This window comes from Uloborus diversus, chromosome 4 (assembly GCF_026930045.1).
Source record: "Uloborus diversus isolate 005 chromosome 4, Udiv.v.3.1, whole genome shotgun sequence".
NCBI classification, from domain to species: Eukaryota; Metazoa; Arthropoda; class Arachnida; order Araneae; family Uloboridae; genus Uloborus; species Uloborus diversus.
Window position 1 is genome coordinate 150,928,586 of NC_072734.1, and position 20,962 is coordinate 150,949,547.

At 33.3% G+C, this 20,962-nt stretch overlaps 2 protein-coding genes across 2 annotated transcripts; one reads left to right on the forward strand and one right to left on the reverse strand.

Moving 5' to 3' along the window:
* Nucleotides 1-1,338: 1,338 nt before the first annotated feature.
* LOC129220502 (COMM domain-containing protein 2-like) lies at nt 1,339-14,455 on the reverse strand. Its single transcript, XM_054854929.1, has 5 exons — nt 14,293-14,455; nt 11,953-12,030; nt 8,259-8,341; nt 3,385-3,558; nt 1,339-2,013 (listed from the first exon to the last, which is right to left on the reverse strand). Exons 1-5 carry the CDS (start codon nt 14,357-14,359, stop codon nt 1,816-1,818), a joined length of 600 nt encoding a protein of 199 aa, XP_054710904.1. The 5' UTR covers nt 14,360-14,455; the 3' UTR covers nt 1,339-1,815.
* Nucleotides 14,456-14,725: 270 nt separating this feature from the next.
* On the forward strand, nt 14,726-18,299 carry LOC129220141 (general transcription factor 3C polypeptide 5-like). Its single transcript, XM_054854493.1, has one exon. The coding sequence runs from the start codon at nt 14,793-14,795 to the stop codon at nt 16,110-16,112; it is 1,320 nt and encodes a 439-aa protein (XP_054710468.1). The 5' UTR covers nt 14,726-14,792; the 3' UTR covers nt 16,113-18,299.
* Nucleotides 18,300-20,962: the final 2,663 nt, after the last annotated feature.

A 20,962-nucleotide genomic window follows, 5' to 3' on the forward strand; every position in this document is an offset into this window, starting at 1 on the left:
TTACTCCTTTTCCCCAGGTCAACTTCTCAAATATACCAAACCATCTTCATAAATTCTTTTTCTTGTTTCGGATGTTTTAATTGCCTTTTTTGTGTATTAAAACTTAGGAGGACAACAAAACTTAGACTACATAAGAAAGACTTTTTCAGTTTAATATGTTACATAAAATAAACTTAAAAAACCTCCTGGTATGGAAAAATTATTTCTAGTCATTTTATTCATATTGCTAAAAATACATCTTTTATACATAGATTAATTATTTTATTCATCTCAGAACAAAATTGAATTATTGACATTGGATTGAATACACATTAAAGCAGCAGTAATAAGAAATATTACAGGAACCTAATAACTATATTTTAATAAATTTAAATGAACAACTTTAAAATTTCTCCTTTCACATGATGAAACCAGAACAAAACCTTTAAAACTATTTCATTAAACCTTAAGAAATCAGTAGCAAAAATATAAGTAGGAACCTGATTATTTTTCTGAGATAAATTTTTATGAAAGTCTCCAAAATTTCTCTTCTCCCAATATAAAACCTTCAAAGCTATTTCATTACAACTTTAAACAGTGTAAGCAGTGAAAAAGGTCCTAAAACTTGATCTTTATTTACTTCGAACAATATTTCTTTTTGAAACAAAAATATATTTTAATATTTTCCAAAAAAAAAACTAAAAGGACGGTTTATCCTCAGCTTTACTGACATTTCAAATTTTCTACCCCGTCCTCTCCTATAATGTGTCAAAAGGTATGATTGAAATTGAAAATGGGAGGGGGAAGGGTGAATTTCATGTTGGTAAAACTGGGAGGACAACAAAAAGACAGTATAAAATTACTTTCAATATCGTAATAGTTCCTTCCAAAAGAAAAAATAAAATGGAGCAATTCTCAAGGAATGAAATTAAAGATACAAATATTTCAAAGGATATTACATATTTCATGAAAATGAATATTATAATTTCTAAACTAGTATGTTGCGGCCAACTTGTGTGTTGCCAACATTTTATTTGCTAATAAATAGAAGATGGCAACAGATGAAAAATTTAAATCATTGAGATGTCTCTGATTGTATCGTCTGTCAACGATCATATTGTGTGAAAATATTAGTATTTATTTAAAATTTGCTTTAATAGGTTAAAACTCGAGCTCCATTTAACTTGGAAGTTCTAAACTAATTCCATCATATACAGAAAAAACAGTTCTTCCAATTGATACTAAAATTATGCCAGCTTTTGTATCATTGCTTCACTTTTTAAAATATAGCAATCACAAGAATAAAAAAAAGGGGTTACTCCCCCCCCCCCTCTTTTTGAGCTATTAGCGTCAAAATTGAATCTGCACATTATTTCTTGAGATACTCATGAACATACACATACACATAGACATTGTCCACAGTGAAGTTCATTGCTTACCCAGTTTATAAGATGCAGGAAAAACAGTAGCAAATGAGCATATACACAAATATACAATAATGAGATAAAATTACAAAATGAATACTTAATAAGAAAATATATTTCAAGAATCATTTGAAGCTATCTTGAAGATATTATTTATTTTGAAACAGCAGAAACCAATATTTAACATGATTTCGAATATAAATTTCATTCTTTGTCAAACTCTTAAGATTAAAAAAAAAAAATTTCTATAGGAATAATGCACTTAAATAAAACAAAACTAATTTCATATAATTATATTATATAAAATGTGATAATATGATAATTAATATTTAAAAACATAAAAATCAACAAATAAATAATTCAACTTCATTTCAAGTTTTAACAAGAGCTTAACAACACTTAACATTGTGTTTTATTTAATGCTTCTCATGATTCGACGACAATGATGCGATTTGGCTTCCTGCAGTGCTTGATCCAACACATCTGCCATATGAAGGATATTAACAGGATCTGCTTCTAAAATGACACTATTTAGTTTATGATCATTTTCTAATTGAAGCCTCATCAATACAGTTGGCTCAGTTGGTCGACGAAGACAGCGACTGGCAAGCTATACATTAAAAAAAGCCTAATCAGGACCAACATGGCTACAAAAGTATATACTAAAAATGACAATAACTCAATGTAAGTACAATAATTGATATTATAAGAAAAAAATAATGGCTTTGTACTGGTTATGTACATTTCTCACATGATATACACATATAGAGTCATGACAAATAATGCCATGAAAATAGCTTTAATTAATGAGAAAACTAATGCAGCACTTGAAATTTCTAATTTGCAACTTAGCACTTATTACATACAAAAAATTGCTGCAAAAGAAAGTTACAGTATTCGTTTGGGAAAACTATTTGTAAAAAGGTCAGAAGTTTATTTCATCTAGATCAAAACCTTTGTTTTAATCTATGTTATATGGGTGACCTTATTTAACATAATTAAACAACAATAACCCAAACATAATTTAAAAAAAACACATTCTCACCTTGATTTTGTATCAACCATAATTGTTTAAAACAAAATTCAACTGTATGCTAAAGCATGAAGGACTGAGTTACATTTCACGCTACTGTAGAAACTTAGAGAAAATGAACAGTTTAACTACTTCTTAACAGTAAGAAATTGTATGATACAATTATCATAATTCATGATGGGAAACACTTAAGTACCTTTTGAGAGTATATATTTTTGCTTAAAAAGCATAGCTAAAACATTTGAACTAAATGAGTGGAATATATTAATTACATAAAATTTAAAGCTCTAAACTAGAAATTTTGAATAGTAGCCACTGGCTACCAAAGTCACAAAAAATGGTAGTTACTTTTTCAATTTTGTCAGCCATTTTCAAAAATGTTTATACTCACAGCAAAAAGTAAATAACCTATTTTCTATAGCAATATTAGCAACAAATTAAGGGATTATGACACTGGGCAAAAACACACTAAATTTCAGTGGATATATTTTTTAATATATAGATTTAAGTGTGCAACAAAAGAAAATATTTTACAAATTTTGTAAACACACAACTGTATTTGAAAATACTCAATGAAAGTAAGTGTGAGAAATCATACTACTCAACTTGGTTTACTTATTAGAAAAAAAAACATATTTAAAAAAGTTTAAATTAAAACATTCAATCTTAAATTAACAAAAAAAAAAATGTGTTGCTCAGGTCCCTAGGTGGGGTCAACTAGGGTCCACTGATACGCTGAATGAGACAATAACATCAGGGATATGATTGAAAGCGAGTTGCCTTAGCGAGATATTATTTTAGCAAATAAAGAAACACTTTTAGCGACTGGGACTTGATTTTTTGGTAGCCATTTTTAGTGAAATGGTTGCCCTTTGGCAACTGGTGACCACTAATCTAGAGCTTTAATAAAATTACTACATGTAAGCATGAGATTGCAACTGTATTTACTTGAACATCAATTCTCCATTCCATGTTATGATAATGTGGCAATCCAACCATAAATGAAGTCAAAAGCGGTCGAATATCATCACGGTTTTCCAAGTAACATTTCACCAATTCTTCTTGACTTTGCTCATTAAAGCCTAAAACTATGATGGAATCCCTGAATTCAAGTTCTGATATCTGTAAGAAAAGGAAGCAAAAAAACATTTTTTATTAAAAGCAGCAAATTTGTAGCAATGCAGAACTATGTATAGACTTGTGTGTGCCTGCAAGCAGAATATTCTTTAACAGTCTGTGAAGCAAATTAAAAAAAATATCTGCAGGATAATCCAACATTAGAATAATAGTTAAATCTAAAGAGGCTCCAAGAAATACTAGAAAATAAGATGATAAACTAAAAAACTACAAGTACATGTTAAATTGTAAGTTAAGGGCAAGAAAATATAGTACAAATCTTTGTTTCCTAAAATTAAATATTTTTCTCATTCCCAAATTAAGAAATAGTCTATTGATCAAACTTACTTTATATTTTTAAAAAGAATTCTTCCTCTTTACCTAAACAAATATGCTATGTTTAATCAAACAAAATACAGCCTAATCCTGTTTTAACGAAGTTTCTTACAGCAAAAATCCTGTTTTAGCGAGGACATTGGTAGTTCTCAACACAGATTACATAGGAAGAATGTCAACATTGGTTTCACTTAATTTTGTTGCAGAAAAGTATTTCGATAGCCTTTGGATTCAGTTAAAATAGGATGAAACTGTGTTTTACGTCCATCCCCTAAATATCCTATTTTTATTTTCATTGCTCAGGGTTCAAACATACACACACAATGTCATAAATAAATTGAAATACAAAGGGACAACTAAAAAGTCAATGAGCCTAACACTAATCAAGTTTTTTCCCATATATATGAGTCAACCTGTCACAATCAATTTCTCGGTGCAATTTAATAGTTTTTTCTATTATTTTATGTGTCAGAAAACTTTAGATTACACAATGAAACTTCTATGAGCGACCACCTACATTAGCAACCAATTTTCTTAGGCACCAATTTTCTCCTCTATGTACCCTGTGTTAAAAATCCTGTAGGAAAGACCATGCAGTTTTCTGACAACAACCGGCAAATTGTTAAACTCAGGACTAACAAATGAAGGACTTTTCAGTTAGAGAAAATGAAAAGAAAAACAAGGAAAAAAGTACAGAAAAAGGAAAAAAACCAAAGAGGTAAAAATAATTCCTCTGCTTGTTTCAAACGAATTCCTTTCATACCCCCTTGCCATCTGTTTTGAGTCCCAAAATTACAAAAAAATAGTCCAGTCAATGAGTGCTCAAAACAGGGGTGTAGCGTACATTCTTTCCTCAATGAATTCGACAATCCTGATGGACAAAAAAAAAAAGGAGTTATGGATTCCTAGAAAACAAATTATGATTTAAGGGTCATGAAATTGACTTTGTGACAAAGGGGAAGGAAAGAGTAAGAAGTATGACATCAAGCATTTTTTAATACGAATATGTTTATAAAAACTAGTTTATGAAAAGTACTTTGTCAAGAAAGGGATCAAAAAATTTGAAAAAGAGTAACATCATTTAAGGACAGTCCCTTACCAAGAAATCGGATGGAGATTTGCAGAACTACTTATATGTTAGTATGAATTAGCTCCATACCCATGGCATTGTTTAACGAAAGCGAAGTAGGAAGTGTAGAATGCCAGCACCTCCTCAGTAAGAAATTTGTTAGAAGTAATTAATAAGTAAACATAGTGAAGGTCCCTGAACCTTGGGGGGGGGGGGAGTTAAAAGTGGGAAGGGGGAGCCAAATTTTGTGATTTTCGATTATATCTTGGAAACGGCAGGAAAAATGTGTTCCGAAAAAATGTGAAAGTTAACTAAATTTATTGTGAAAATGTTTCCATACATATGTGTCACATTTCCAGTGGTTTTTTAGGTATTCCTTCTTGAAAATTAATACTTTTTGATGGAAAAAATATTATCTCCTTCTTATTGTCTCTGAGTGTTTGTGCCAAGCAGGCTCTCAAGGGATCTTGTGCAGCAATCACGTGACAAGGACCCTGACGGTTTTCTGTGTCTTGAAAATCCACCGGCTGAACACTTGAACTGCATATTAAAAGCTTATACCAAAGAAATACGAAGCCTATGCCCAATCACTGAGACACCCATCAACAGACAAGCAATCGAAAACTCTGAAGTTCTAGCATGTACTAAATTTTGTTATTCTTATTGAAATGAATATGTCACTCTATAGCATGATAATAAAAATTGTAATAATAGAAAAAAGGTAAATGTAGCTGACCGGCAGCACCTTTTTGTAATTCTAGCTTTCATTACATTATTACTAATCATATTTTGAAAGTGTTTATATGAAGTATGGACTGACAGTAATTAGAAAATGAAAATATCATCTTTAAGGTGACATCTTGGTTTTATTCTAAGGTGGAAGGGTCATGTCACCAGCAGTGGAAATGTTGTTCTAAGATATTAGTAATGTATTGATGTCATCGTCATCTAATTTTTCCTCGATAAATATTTTGATTCCATTGTATCAACTGCCCTTGCAATGCAAGCTTGCGACAGAGTACATTAACAATGATTTTCTACAAGTGACCTTCCGGTCACTTGTAGAAAAGCAATTGGTCAAAATCATTTTCAATATTCCATCAGTAGCAACATTTGATTCCGAGAGTTTCGGCACAGGTTGGTCATTCCTCCTTTCCCAAACCCCCAATCCGGTACTTCACCATTAAGTTCCTAGCTACAGGTGTACCTGGTGGTACGGCAGAGTTAGAGATAGGTCTTGATGTTTGCAGCTACTGAAGTCAAAAATTATCGCATATTCCATGCCCACTACAATGTGTTCATTGACTGGACAAATAGCTTTTTGAACACTTAAGAATCTAACTACCAAATGGCATGACCTTATGGGTCACAGATTTGGATGAAATCCTCGATTTAGCAGCTTGCTAGAGACAGCTTGCACTAGACATGAAATTGGGTAAAGCGCTTTGACTACATAGGCCCTAGATCGGCTGCAATGGGAGTCCAAAGCTGTTAGTTGAGTCCAAAAACGCAATGGTTTTTAATTTGAAATTAAACGTTCTTTACCCTTTTCTTGTGATCGCATTACAGTATCGGCCAACCAAATGCATTGACAACATAGAATACCCCCCCCCCTCACACATTGTACTAACAAGAGACCCCGAATGTATACAGAGGGCAAATACTATGTTAAAGTTTCCAATTCCAATGAAAACGCCATAGCAAATCTGCAGCCCTGGAACTCGGTCTGGTTAAGACAGCAAAAACTTGAGGGTCATGAATCTGGATGAACTTCTGGATTCAGGTCAATTTGTACTAGATATGAGGCCTGGTAAAATAACTTTAGTGCATGGGCTCTAGTTCAGCTGCAAGGAGAGTCTAAATTTGCTTGTTTGGCTCCAGAACTGCAATAGTGTTTTCCTTGGAGTTTGAAGCTTTGGTGCAATATTTGCTCTCCTAACATCTTTCGTGTCTCTTGTTATTACAACATAGCTGGCGGGGAAATTTATTCTATATTGTGAAAGCATTTAGCTGGGTGATACTGCAATGCAATAGGATGAAAAAGAAAAAAAAAATTTCATTTCAAAGGAAAAAACCGTTGCCTTTCTGAAGCTAAACTAGCATATTTGGACCCTCCCATTGCTGCAGAACTAGGGCCTATGCAATCGAATCGCTTAATCTGAGTTCATATCTAATGCAAATTGACCTAAATTCAGAATTTCGTCTTGATCCATGATGCTCAAAGTCGTGCCGTTTGGTTGTAAGTTGATACATGTACACCACAGCTAGGGAATAGAACGGGGACATTACTAGGTTATTTTAGTGGTCAGAATATATTCTTTGCTTGAACAGATGAGAAATTGATAGGCTCATGGATGGAGTCTAAAAAGGCTAGTGATTGCACTAATGATAAATACATAAATAATTTATTTTGGCACCTAAAATATAAACAAGAAGCAGTTTTTTCAGAAAAATCCAGTAATCAAAATGGGCAAATCTCTCCTCACATTTAAAAAACAAAATTAGCTTCTAAATGGACAGATAATGTTAAATATATATTTTGAATTAGAAATTTGAAAAAAAAAAAAAATTCTAATTTCTCCATTCAAATGTATTTTTGTCATACTGTACTTAATATACTGTAACCAGAACATAATTGATTCTTATTGGTGCTATTTTTTGCACATTCAAAAATGACTTCTAAGAGTGACCAGTCTCCACCAACGACCACTTTCTTCAGGAATGGAGAGTGATCGCCCCAGAGTCACTGCATTATAAATAAATTATCTCTATCACAAGCAAAAAATGCATATATTAAGTAACAACTTCATACTATACATAAATAAGTTAATATTTAGTGGCAGAGCTCATTGATTCATTATATGGAAAATAGGCCAAGCTTTTGAAACTTTACTGGGTAAAACTATTGTCAAAAACAAAACAAAAAAAAACTTTTTATTCTTTGCATTACAAAAATCAACTTGTTCGATATTTTTTATTTTACCAAATTTATGTTTTTGCATTTGCAATGTTAGTGGAGTCATTTTTAAATACCTAGGCAATATGTGATGCACACAGAACTCAGCTGTTGATTCCGATAGGTTAATTTAAAATAACCGTTAAATTATAAAACACATTGATTAGGCTGGGAGCCCAGCTATTTAAAAGCAAAAAAAAAAAAAAAATCATGACAGCAGAGGTCACACACATACTTCTGACAAAAAGCCAGGAAAACTTTCAAACATCCAAAAAATTTGGGGAGGAGGGTTTTTCGTACAAAACTTCAAGGTTTTACTATGCTGTTAAAGTCTATAATACTTACCATCATTTTTGATGCCTCAGTTAGAAGGTGCATGATACCAATCACAGCATTTTGTACAACATCAGTCTCTACATTCAACCTCTCTATAGAGATAAAATTAAAACTTCGTCAATTTAAAAAATACTTATCCAAATTAGCTTTTGAAGCAATTAATATAGAATAGAATTTTAAAATACATTGCAACTGCATGGAGAACAAAAGAAAACTATTTCAAAAATTTTAAAGCTTACTTACAGTTTACATTTTTTTCAAAAGACACTACATAGGACTACAAATATTTTATTTCATTATTTAATACTTATAGATCTAATCATGTTTAAATGATATATATCTTTAAAAAAAAATATGTTGGCCATATATAGATAAAATGTTGCCCAATTAGTTTATGGCCTGTATGACGTAAGCCATGTGCAGCAGCCTAAGTCGAAATAACGGTTGGTTAAATATCATTTGTTTAGGCAGACTCTCAGTGTACTGCAACTGCAACCCATAGTTGTGCATTTATATTGAGGGGAAAATGATTGGCTACAACCAGGGGCGGACTGGCTGACTTTGGCCCAGTCGGCAAAAGAGTATTTTGGCCCACCTCTGTAAATTAAAAAAGTTGAATTAACCAGTACCGGATCTTGATTCTTCCGAGCCGAGCAAAGACATTAAAATTAAACTACCGCTATAGTTCCTCTTTTTCTTTAAGTTTCTAAATCAAGTTTTAAAGTTCTAAAAAAAAAAAAAAATTGTGAAACGTAAAATAAAGCTAACACTGACACATTTTTTTATGTGCCTTCAAAGGATACTAATGGTATAAGTCTGAAAAGGTTCATCTTTAGGCTTCTATACTGACAACATAGGAAGGACACGAGAAAGGTAAATTAACCCGGAAATTTTTCGAAATTGGTTGATCTGTATAGGCATAAGGAGAAAAGAATCGGGTGAAGGTACTTAAAATACACATTATTTAATAGAAAGCAGAGGTCAGATCTTACATTTGGTTCCCGTTGTAGCACCAATCAAAAATTCTATACTATCGGCCACTTGCAAAAATTAATTTAAAAAAAAAGTTTGGACTGAACTGGTTCTTGCATCAAAGTCCTCAATTGTAGACTTAAGGCTAGTATCGTTGGAGACTTTTAGACTACACAGGGACCTTATATCTGAAATACCTTAGGTACCCCCGTTAAGTATAAATCTGGCCCTGATTACAACCGAGGACTAATTTACCAAAAGGAAACATATCTATTTTCCAAAAATGTTCAGGAGGTGAGGAAAACGAGTTAAGGTAAGAGCAAAAGAGTTTTATCAACTTCTCAGGGTACAGAATTGAGCACAAAAGCACAGCAAATCAAGGACTAGAGTAAGAAATGTTTTTGTAAAAAAAAAGAAACAAAAACAAGGAGATATCGCCATCTTGATTTTGGATATGTGCCCTTTTGAACGAAAACCTGAATGTTGAAAATTCCAATTTCAACAAAACTCTAATATTTCACCTTCTAATATTCTCTTATCGAAGTACATGAACCTAAAAGTAGTGGATTAAAATTTGAGGATTTTGGACATGTGTTCCTTTGAACCTAAAAGTCTTCGTACTACAGATTCTTTCAGGATGTGTCCCCTTTTGTTCAAAATAAACGTGCAGAGGACGGATTTGTTACCTTTTGATCAAAATACCACACTTTACCCATAAATAAAATAGGATTTTCCACATTTGGACTTCTTGAGAGTAAGTGATTTGATAAAGGTCGTCTGAAAGATTTAGAAAATATCATAAAAGGAATTTTTCTAAAAATGGGACATGTTCCCTTCTGATAAATTACTCCTCAACTAATGTAGCTCAAAAAAAAAGAAAAAAAAGAAAAGAAAAGAAAGAGAAGAAACCTTGCCCTCCCCAGCATCCCGGAACTCAGTCCTAAATCCGCCTGTATTCAGGAGCTTTATTGAAATCGAAATTTTGTTCTGTTTTAAATTCAGTTTATCGTAGTCCAGACTTGCTTTAGCTTTAACGTATGCAATTCGGAGATGAAAATACTAGTATAGCGATAATTTGCAATAGACTTATGAAATATCCTGCCAACTGACAGCATTTAGTTGAATCTGTCACAACCAGTGAATACCGGGGCATGCACAGAAATTTTGGAGCATGTCACAAATGACTTTTACGGGCCCCCCCCTCTACCCTTGTTTACCCCCTATACGTCCCTACATATATTTCACCACTCATTTAAAAAATCTCGGGCTTTCTTCAGGATCGGAACCGGGCCAGCAGCTGTCCCTTCTCTCCCCCCCCCCGTGTATTCTCCTGCTCGTGCTCATGTATCAAGACCCCAAAGCATGATCCACACATTTATAGCAGTGCCGGGGCCGCTTTGTCTAATGGTGCAGGCCCCTTCAATTTTTGTTAACAGACGTACAAATACGAGTTTTTAACCCGCTTTTTTCGTTCTGGGCACTTTCCCAGGCTGGGTCGGACCCCAATTTCTCAATTTCTCTGGCCCCCTCCCGTTTCCTCAATGTGGGAGCCATGGCCCCCAGAGCTCTAAAAACTTGAGAGAAAGTTGATAAAAGAGGAAAGCATTCGCACGTGGTGAACTTCAGCCATTTACTTTGGTCCATGCTTAGGGTGGAAAAAAAAACCTGTTTCCAAACGCTTTTTTTACAAAGGCTAAACGAATTAAATGTTTATATTTATTTATTTTTTAATGACACTTTAAAAAATGTTAGATGTGAATTTAAATGTATTTAGTTCAATAAAAAAAATTGCTTGAAGTGGCCCACTGGGTGGTTGGCCCAGTCGGGGATCCCCGACTAGGCGACCTGGCCAGTCCGCCCCTGGCTACAACTCTACACAACTTCAATTGGGTAACTCCAGGCTTAGAAGTTGACTTTGCCAAAAACATTATAGGACACTATAGAAATTTTTCAAAAAGCCTTCAATAGTAAATATCGGTATTTTAATTACAAGTAATTTAAATTCATTGTGTTGATAATGGAAACATTTTTTGTATTTTTTTTTTTTTTTGTTCTTGAAGTAAAATGTGAAAAACAATGCAATTTTATTATCCTATGTGGTAGAACATATCTTTCAGTGCAACAAATTGTAAGTAATAATGAGCTTGGTAATCCTTTTTAAATCTCAAAGATATTCCACTTGGTATGAAGCTCTTAACTTAGTTTTTAAAAAAAACTTCAAGAATTTTGGGACATTTTCCCAACCAAGTTAAAAGGACTTAACAGTTTACATTATTAGACATTTTTAAAAAAAAATTAAATTAGATCTGCAAGGAAGGGGAAATAGGAGCTCTGAGGAAGCAAAGACTAAAAAATATAGCATATACAGTAAAATAGGGAATTTTTTTTCAGATCTATAGGACAAAATAGGAATATAAGAACGCTTCAATGCTTGTAATTCAAAGCTCAAACAGATGTGACAGTTTCAAAATTTCTAAATATGACCCTATTCAGAAGCCCCTGATAAACAAATTGTTTCTCTTAATCAATTATATCTTTCCTCAAACACACTATTTTTCACTTGCCTTTTCATTTCAGAGAGTTACATGCCCTTTATTCCAAGTTCATATGCTTAAAAACACAACGCAACAGCAAAAAACAATTTTTAGCATCTATACTAATAATTTTTAATGATACGACAGATTCTGTAAAAGAATACTTTCAAAAAAACAATAAAAGCATAGTAACATACGTGCAGCACTTTGGTATATTTTTACATTGCTCCCCTTTCTAAGATGCTCAACAGATATTCGGCAGAATTCTTTTACAACTGAAAGAAAATGTAACATAAGAAATAATGCAGAACTTGTAGCAGGTTTCATCCTCTGAATAGTGACAAAAAATTAAAAATTGTGAAAAGAAATGACCATGTATGCAAGAAAAAAGTAAATATGTGTACAAGAAAAATGTGACAGACACTTTTGATACGTAAAACCTATCACAGTAAACTCCCGATTATCCGCGGAAAAGGGTGGCCTGATAACTTCAGATAAGCGAAAACCGAGGATAGTCTGAGTAACAGGTAAAAAACGATACTAGGGTATACAATAGTTAAAAAATCTGAATGACACCCACACATACATTTAAACTATAGCTAAAAACATTGCTATGTTGCATTTACTAACATTGAATGTAAATTATATATATATAAGCAAAAAGCGAACAATAAAATAATCATTAGTTAAAAAAATTTTATGACTGTTAAGAAAAAAAATTGTGAAAAGACCTGTGGATAAACTGACCACCGATAATCAGGAGTTTACTGTATATGTTACCAGGGGCAGCAGATACAGATTTTTTTTTTGGGGGGGGGGGTGAGGGGCTGGAAATTGAAAAATGCACCTCCTCCCTCCTACACAATGTTTCATAACAAAGTGTGCATGACTTTTCATTTGAAAGTTTTTAGGACTCTTTGAGACCAATTAAGATACTTTTATGTACATAACTGTAACGCACTAATATACTTTCAATGTGGACATAGAGTAGAAATTACAAACAACCTTCAAAAAATAAGTAAAGCCGAGTCCCGACAACAGTAAGCATTGGCAATTTAAACCCCACACTTAGTGAAATGTCAACAACGCCAAGAAAAACCAGTTCTTTTTTATACATTCTAGCTATGTTTTTTCAAATTAATTACCATCAATCTTCGACTAAAGTGAAGAGTAAGTTTTATTAATAAATAAAAATGGGTCTCCGATGAGAAGTTCATTGTTGATATCCTAGCAAACTCACAAGAACTCAGTTAAAAGCTTTGAACATTTACAAACAGAAAAATAAGAAATAGAAATGTGTAGGTACATTTCTTTTTTATGAGGAGAAGACTTGTATTTTACAGACTAGCACAAAGATCCATGTAAAGTCTTTGAGAGCAGAAACTTGATATCGGCCGGAGATAAAATGTTTGGTTTCAACCAATGGAAAATAGTCACCTTGTTGTCCTCACTCTTTCTACTTAAGGCATACTAGTATTCTTTTTAAATATTATATAGAAATTAGTAAAGTGTAAAATATTTTTTTGTCTATAATTGCAATGAAATACAAACAGGAAGTAGGCAAGTAAAAACGCATAGTTTTAGTATTTTTTTACAAATATACAGCACAAATAGTGATTTGATCTTTGATTTTGGCGGCTTGGGAAAATCTTTATTAGGTTTTTCAACTCAAAAATCTTTGATATTTTCTTCTCAACAGAAAACTGAACCCTTTTTTTTAGTCTGCCTCTAAACATGGCCTCTTCAAAAACTCTTGCAGCTCCTGCAAACATTGCTTGTGCAAGAGCTGCTTCCATGAAATCCAACTTTTCATTTGCCTCTGTTAATTGCACACCTGGTGTTGACCAGACAGAAGTTAGAGGATATTTCGATAATTGGAGAATCTGGCACGGTCGTCTCAATTTCGGGGGATATTTCGATAATTGGGAATCTGGCGATCTTTCTTCATTGGCATCAATTTTTGGCTCCAGCGCCTGCGCGAGAAGCATTTTTCATTGCAAATCAAAACAAAGAGATGGGAAACTATAACATAGGGTTAATCAGCAGGGTTACCAAAATAAAATTATTTACGTCAAAAATGAAACGACCGCGCCAGATTCCCAATTATCGAAGTATCCCCCCATTTTTGGCGTAAATAATTTCATTTTGGTAACCCTGCTGATTTATAGTAACCTTATGTGAATAGATGTAGCTTTGTTTAGATAATTGCAAAGAAAAATACCTATCGCACAGGTACTGGAGCCGAAAATTCACGTCAATGAAGAAAGATCGCCAGATTCCCAATTATCGAAATCTTCCCAGAAGTTCATTATCAGAGAAACATATAGTGTCCATGCGACAATATTCCCACCCCCCACTCTAAATCAATGGACACTATGAAATAGCCGAACGATTCAAATGCAAAAGGGACAGACAGTAACATGCCATATTTATCAACAAATATGCAATCACATAACCTCTTGAAACTGTTGACAACAATGCAATTAACCTAGCGCCTGGAAAATTATTCTAAACATTTACAATCTTATTATACACACCTTTATTATCAATTCCTTTCAAAAGCTCTAAATGTTTTTTATGGATGTCATCTAATATGAGCAACATTTCAAAATTTGATGCTAGCCTGGGCAAAAATACTGTTTTAATGAAAAAAAATTAAGTATTCAACAAAATAACTTAAACAAAATCTGAACAGTGACAAGCGAGCCCACTAACTCGAGATTTGTTTTGAAATTGACACAGCACTGTTGCCATCTTCAATGAATAAATACAAATCACCGATTCATTGAGCTCCCTTCGAACGGAGGTAATGTCGTATTGTAATATTATCCCTTTTTCACTTCTATTATTTAAAATGTCAAATTTAAAAGCAATTTTACACACTTTATAAACTGTGTTGAAATTTTATTCCATCTATCTCCTAACTATATTTTGTCTTTTCATTTTTGGCAGCATGAAGGAGCTTGCTTACAAAACAAAATGATCCGATTCCGTGACAAATGTTAAATTCTTTCTTATTTTTCATTTAAATATTAAAATGGAGATTAAATATAACACTAAACAGCTGATTGCTGTGGAGTATCCTGGCACAGTTGTCAATCTTGAGAACATGACGAAAACACTTGGAGGTGAAAGCAAATTATTTTCGATGTTTAATACTCCCACTAAACGCTTGGAATTGAAATTTAGACCAGAGGATCCTTATTGCAAATGCGTTCATGGGGATAGATTTAACACTACAAATATTTTGTTGAAAATAGTGAAGAAAACAAAAAAATCAAAGAAAGATACAGCAGCATCCAGTGATAATGTCAAATTCGAAGTTGAGTTTCTGGGTGCTGCTTGTACAACTTACAAGTTTAAAACTCTGGTTGATTTTCAAGTACTTCCAGCAGCTTTCGATGAAAATAAACAGGAATTTAAGTCCTTGCTTTCTGATATAGTTCCAACAAAATTACATCCTGCTTCATGGCTTGATCAAGACATTGAATTGTTTTTGCCACCTCTTATGTACTCACGATTTGACTTGCCGCAAAATGGTTATATGGACATTATTAACAAGTCTAAAATTGATCCTTCTGTCGAAGCCCGAATTCCTGCTAATGTCATTGGAAGAAGCAGGAAACGACGAGCAGGTTTTGCCGTTTTTACAACTTTTGAAAGTACAGACGCTTGCAATGAGCCTCAAACTGAAGCAATTAAGCAGTTGCAGCTGTATCCGATCGAAATTGACATCAAGAAAAGACTAGAAGTTCTTTTTAATAATGAGCGTCCTATTTGGACTAGAAATGGTCTTTTGACTAAACTAAAATGTGATAGAAATCGATTGAAGCACGCTTTACCTTGCACTGCCTACTATTTTACCAATGGACCATGGAGAGCATCATGGGTAAAATTCGGGTACAATCCACGGAAAGACATTGCTGCTAAAATCTATCAAATTATGGATTTGCGAATAAATCCAAACATACCTGTAGATGATAAATTAAACAGAAGAAGGCAAGCGTACTATACTTTGCCCAACAAAAATTCAGCTGCTGCAATTAAAGTTCCAAAAATAAGAACTGATTTGCTAGCCGCTCCATCAACTAAAGAAGATGAATCTGATGATAAAATACGAGTATTACCTTATGAATATTTCCCTGGGAAATTGCCGGTATCCAGACAGTGCTTTTTCCAGCTGTGTGATATCTATCTTGATTCTGTTCAAGAGTTGGTTCACCAGAATGATGGCCATGAACAAGTTTGCCTTGAAAAAGACGGTTGGTGTGAACTCGGAACCTTAGAGAGGTGCAGGGAGCTTCTTATTGCCGATATCATAAAAACTGTTAAGGAATCTAAAGATATGGATAGTTAAGCATTTAGGGCATATTTCAGTAAAACTGTATTTAACTTTTAAAAAGACTTATAACTGCATTTCATTATTAAAAAATTTGATTGAAACTGAGTAGTAAAATGTTCTATGTGTGTTTATTTTACTCATTTTGTTATTCTCTAATATTTTTTTTATAACTGACAGACAATGTCTTTTATACAGTAATAGACCTTTGAGGTGAAAAATATAAATATACTATAGTTTGCTCTCTGTTTAATAATGCTCTACTTAACGACTTTCTCTATTTAACGACGACTTTTCACAGTCCCAGAAGGCAGGGCCGGATTTTGAAGTGTGGAGGCCCCTAATCAAGGTTCTAAAAGATCATCATATTTTCAAAAATATCCAATACTTAGATATATATCCGAATATTTTGATATATATGTATATATCCCATATTTTCGACCCGTGAAAATTAGGATATTTTGGAAAAAATTTATTGTGGTGGCCCCTTTGTTGTGGAGGCCCAGGGGCAGTTGCCCCGCTTGCCCTCCCCTAAATCCGGCCCTGCCAGAAGGTCCACTATAGTGTTAAAAGCATTCTATTTAAGGACGCTTTCTACTTAAGGACGATATTTTGTGGTCCCTTGTAAGTCGTTAAACAGAGAGCCAACTGTGTTTTTCTCATATCCCTATTGCTGTTACAGTGAAGGTTTTGGAAGATAATTACTTGTTGCAAGCTCAATTTAATGCATCATTTTTCATTAGTAAATGCAGTTTTTACTGCTAGTGGTAATCCGAGATGTATTTATTGCAATGTTATTCTTTTATTTCATTGCAAGCTTCTATTTTGCATTTCCTTTGGCTATTGGGAGAAATATGTTTCATATAAAAAATATTAATTTATCTCTTTCTGTGTTTAAATAGAAAAGATATTTTTTGAATATTTATGTGTACTTCATTAATTTGGCTTTTATAAAGTTGTTTAAATTAAAAAATATTCCTGAACTTGAATTTTGCTGCTTTTCTAAATTTACTGCTGAGTCAGTCTGTGGTATAAATCAGTCTTTGATTGTAATTAACAAATGTTTTGCCATCTTTCTTTTCAAATCCTCTCCCTCTAATTTTCTTTAAAACATCAGGAAAAAAGGTTATAATTTATCTTTTATGCTGATAAGTTTATCATTAATACTTGAAATTTCTGTATTATTTCTTAAAAAAAGTTCTTTGAATTCAACTAAAAATATTATTTTGAGCAAATAAATATAGTAGACTCTCGTTTTATGCGGGGGGTTATGTTCCACGGAAATGCTGCATAAATCGAAAATTGCGTAATTCGAGACATATTACTAGTGTTAAAATAGGGCTTAGGTTCCGTAGATTAAAAAAATACTTCATTCTAGTGATGACTAATTGTATAAGTTTAATGTACTTATATCGATTTTTATGCACAAAATGCATAAAGAAAACATAAATTAATTTCGTCTTTTGTTTATACAGAAAAACTGGCGACAATAGTCTTTTGGCAGTCATTAATAATTTTTCTCTGTAATTCTTTGCATATCATAAACGATTCCATGATCACTTATGTCATTTCCATGATAGAATCTTCCTTTACTAACAAATCAGAAAGATCATTTCTTGTGTCTAGGAATGGCTCAAAATTTTCAATGTGAATGTTTTTGGTTGTGTGTCACCGATGTCGGTATCCTTGTTGATTTTGTCCTCCTAAATGCTCTTCTTCCAGTGAGTTCTGAACTATGTGAGTTTAATAACTTTATTTCTGGAAAGAACTCTGGAACCAATGGCATAAAATGTCTCCACTGGCCCAAGCTCGATTATTAGCACGCCAAAATGCAGTTTATTACGCAAAATCTACAGGAGATTATGCGTAATAAACTGCATTTTGGCATGCAGAATCTTTAGGAGCTTGGATTTTGAAAGAGGGGAAAATGTTATTTGTTTGCATTACCGCATCCGCGTAAAACCGAAACTCATCCGCGTAAAATAAAATAAAAGTGTCAAATCTTAAACCGCATAAAATAAACCAGCGTAAAACGAGGGTCTACTGTATTTTTTAAAACTTAATAACATCTAAATCGGTTAGGCCTTCCTAGTGAAAGCAATATAAAAATTGAGTTCTTTTAGAACAGCAGCTAGTTTAAGTATTGGGGATGTTTTTTGAGAAAAGTTTGGGTAAAGTTTTATATGTATTTAATTTCTTGAATAAAATCTGCTAACTTGTGTAAGCAATGCTTATATCTTCAAATTAGAAAGAATCAAACCTTTTAACTGTACACTAGACAGAAAAGCAATACTTGTTGCATGTTACATTTGGCCTCGTGCTAGTAGCGTGGTAGCAGTGTTCTGAAATGGAAGTTCTTACTCTTTCTCCCACCGCCTGCAATGTTCAGTCGGTGATAAAGTTCTTGAATGCACAAAGCATTAAGCTAGTTTAATGCAGCAAGCTGGGAATTATGATATAAGGCGTTTACATTCCAAACTGCAGTACTATTTTGCACATTGTAAGGAGTAGTTTTAAAATCTTTCAATGAACCACTCATTTTTCTAAGCAAGGGAAATTTTCTTATTGCAGATAGAAAATATCTCAGACGAACGGCTCTTCGGTCAATATAAATGGAAAGACAATTTTGCAACCTACGATAAATCGTAGAGGATTATTTTTGCGAATTCTACCAAGTTGTACAAATATCCTCTTTTTTTTTGACTAGTGATAGTTTTGGGAAATTTATACTTGATGAGAGAGTTAGGGAGAAGGCACCAAAACCTGGCAAACGTAAATTTCTTCAAAATGAGTGAAAATGTTTTGCTCTAAGCAAAGGATATGCATATAAAGAATATTTATCTATTATATTCATTATGGTGAAGTGCTGCAACATGCCACACCTTGCCATTCATATTATATATATATATATACATCTACTGATAGATGGAAGAATTTAAATCCTAACTGTCAAATTAATAACTTGATTACTCTTGAAAATAAACGTTTGCTTTCTAGTTGATAGAGGTTTTAAAACGCATAGAATTACATTCCTTTCAAAGCTTTTTTAAAAAAAATATTCGGATTTAAAGTTTTAGAATTCATCGCTTGTGTGAGCACTTTCACAGGGAAACAAAAAAAAAGTTTTTTCTTTGGTGCCCAGACCCCTTTTCTTTAACAGCTCTACTTTTTCAGAAAAGTGCTGCTGTTTTACCCAAAATAAGCTTTTAATTCAATTTTGAGCATTTCCAAAACAACTATAGGCTTCCGAAACAATGGTTGCTTCCGGCATATTTGCTCTATTGTCAGTCTGCAGTCCAGTTACATTCAGGAAAATTCACTACATGGTAGGGTTGGGCGATGCATTGATGTATCGCCAAAAACTGGTGTGCATCCTACATCGTAAAACCGGTTTAGAAATTTTCTCTAAACCAATGCATTGATACTGCTCCGATGTACAGACAATGGTGCTGCCATTTTAATCTCTAATTTTTTCACGCTAATGCTAATTAGCAGTGTGCCAATCCAATCTGGTTTAACAATGAAGGTTAGAAGAGTGTGTAACATGTAAGAATTGTGTTCCTAGTTATAGACAAAACATATGTTAATAGATATGATATAGTAAGTTTATCATAAAGACACTTGGCAGAAAAAAAGCAAAATTTAAAGAGCAAAATAGCAACAAAAAAATGCAACATGTATTTTGGGGTTACAAGAAGTGGAGTTACTAGCACAGATGACACACAGGTCGGTAACTCGTAATGTCACCGATCCCCCCCCCCTCAAAAAAATAATAAATAACAAAACTTTAGAGATGTTGTACATAAATATGAAATTGATATAATTTTCAGAAACATCTCCGTTTTATTTTTGTGGTACAAAAAAAGTTTGGAAGACAAATACAAACTGCAAATCCATTTTATGCAAAATTTGTCCTGGATGATATATGTAACCACCCCCTTCCCTACAATATTGGGCACTCTATTTTTGTTAAATTTGTTAGATTAAATATAATTTAAGATATATTGGTGGAAATTTTCAGAATTAATATTTCGATTTTTAATAAACTCGGAAATCCTCTTTGAGCTCCACCTGGTGCGACTCCCCTCTCCCGCTACGGATTACAAGGAACCTTTTTACAATGCAAGAACATGTGAGCTTTTGAATGGAATGCATGGCTTTGCATCCATTTACTTATACCTTTTTGCATTGAAAAAACAGGCTCATAGCAGTCTTCCATATTTTCCATTAGCTTAAGCTGTTAGCACTGCTTTATAATATAATGAATTTATTTCTGGTGCTGAAATCTGTTGCTTCGCATGCAGCATGATATATAAATTTTTTACCTAGCATATATTTTGTCAAACTTAAACAAGCAAGTTTAGTTTAAAAAAAAAAAAAAAACTTACATCGTGATGCATCGCTACATAAGGTTGGCGATGCATCACAATGTTGAAATTCCTACATCGCCCAGCTCTACTACATGTTGTAAATATCTGGCAAGTTTAGTAACAATGCTTCAGCCAGTTAAGGTCAACCTGTAAGTTCTTGCTTTGCATGATGTGTGAAAAGTTGAATCTTTGTATATGATATTCTTAGGGCCCTATTATTATAGTGGGCGGCCCTAAACAAATATTTTCTGAGAGTCCTCTGCAGTGAAACTTTATAAACATAAGCATCAATGGAGGACTAGGGGTGTTGAGATGGTGAACCACTCATTCAAATTACTTGTTGTTGAGAGGCAGAGCATCCCACACTTGAACACCTAATAAAGGTAAATAAATAAAGGAGAGTACCTTAATTTTCTTAAATAATAGACTTACGATTTTAGTCTTTTTGGGACCCTTAAAAATCTGGGACCCATGGCCTACAGCTCAATTGGTCAGCTC

Bases quoted from the DNA above. Each gene is read 5' to 3' on its own strand.
- LOC129220141 (XM_054854493.1), top strand. From the start codon at position 14,793: ATGGAGATTAAATATAACACTAAACAGCTGATTGCTGTGGAGTATCCT.
- LOC129220502 (XM_054854929.1), bottom strand. From the start codon at position 14,359: ATGTTGCTCATATTAGATGACATCCATAAAAAACATTTAGAGCTTTTG. The intron at 12,031-14,292 runs GTGTGTATAATA...ATTTTCTTTCAG, and splicing joins GAAAGGAATTGATAATAAAG to TTGTAAAAGAATTCTGCCGA. The intron at 3,559-8,258 runs GTAAGTATTATA...CTTTTCTTACAG, and splicing joins CTGAGGCATCAAAAATGATG to ATATCAGAACTTGAATTCAG.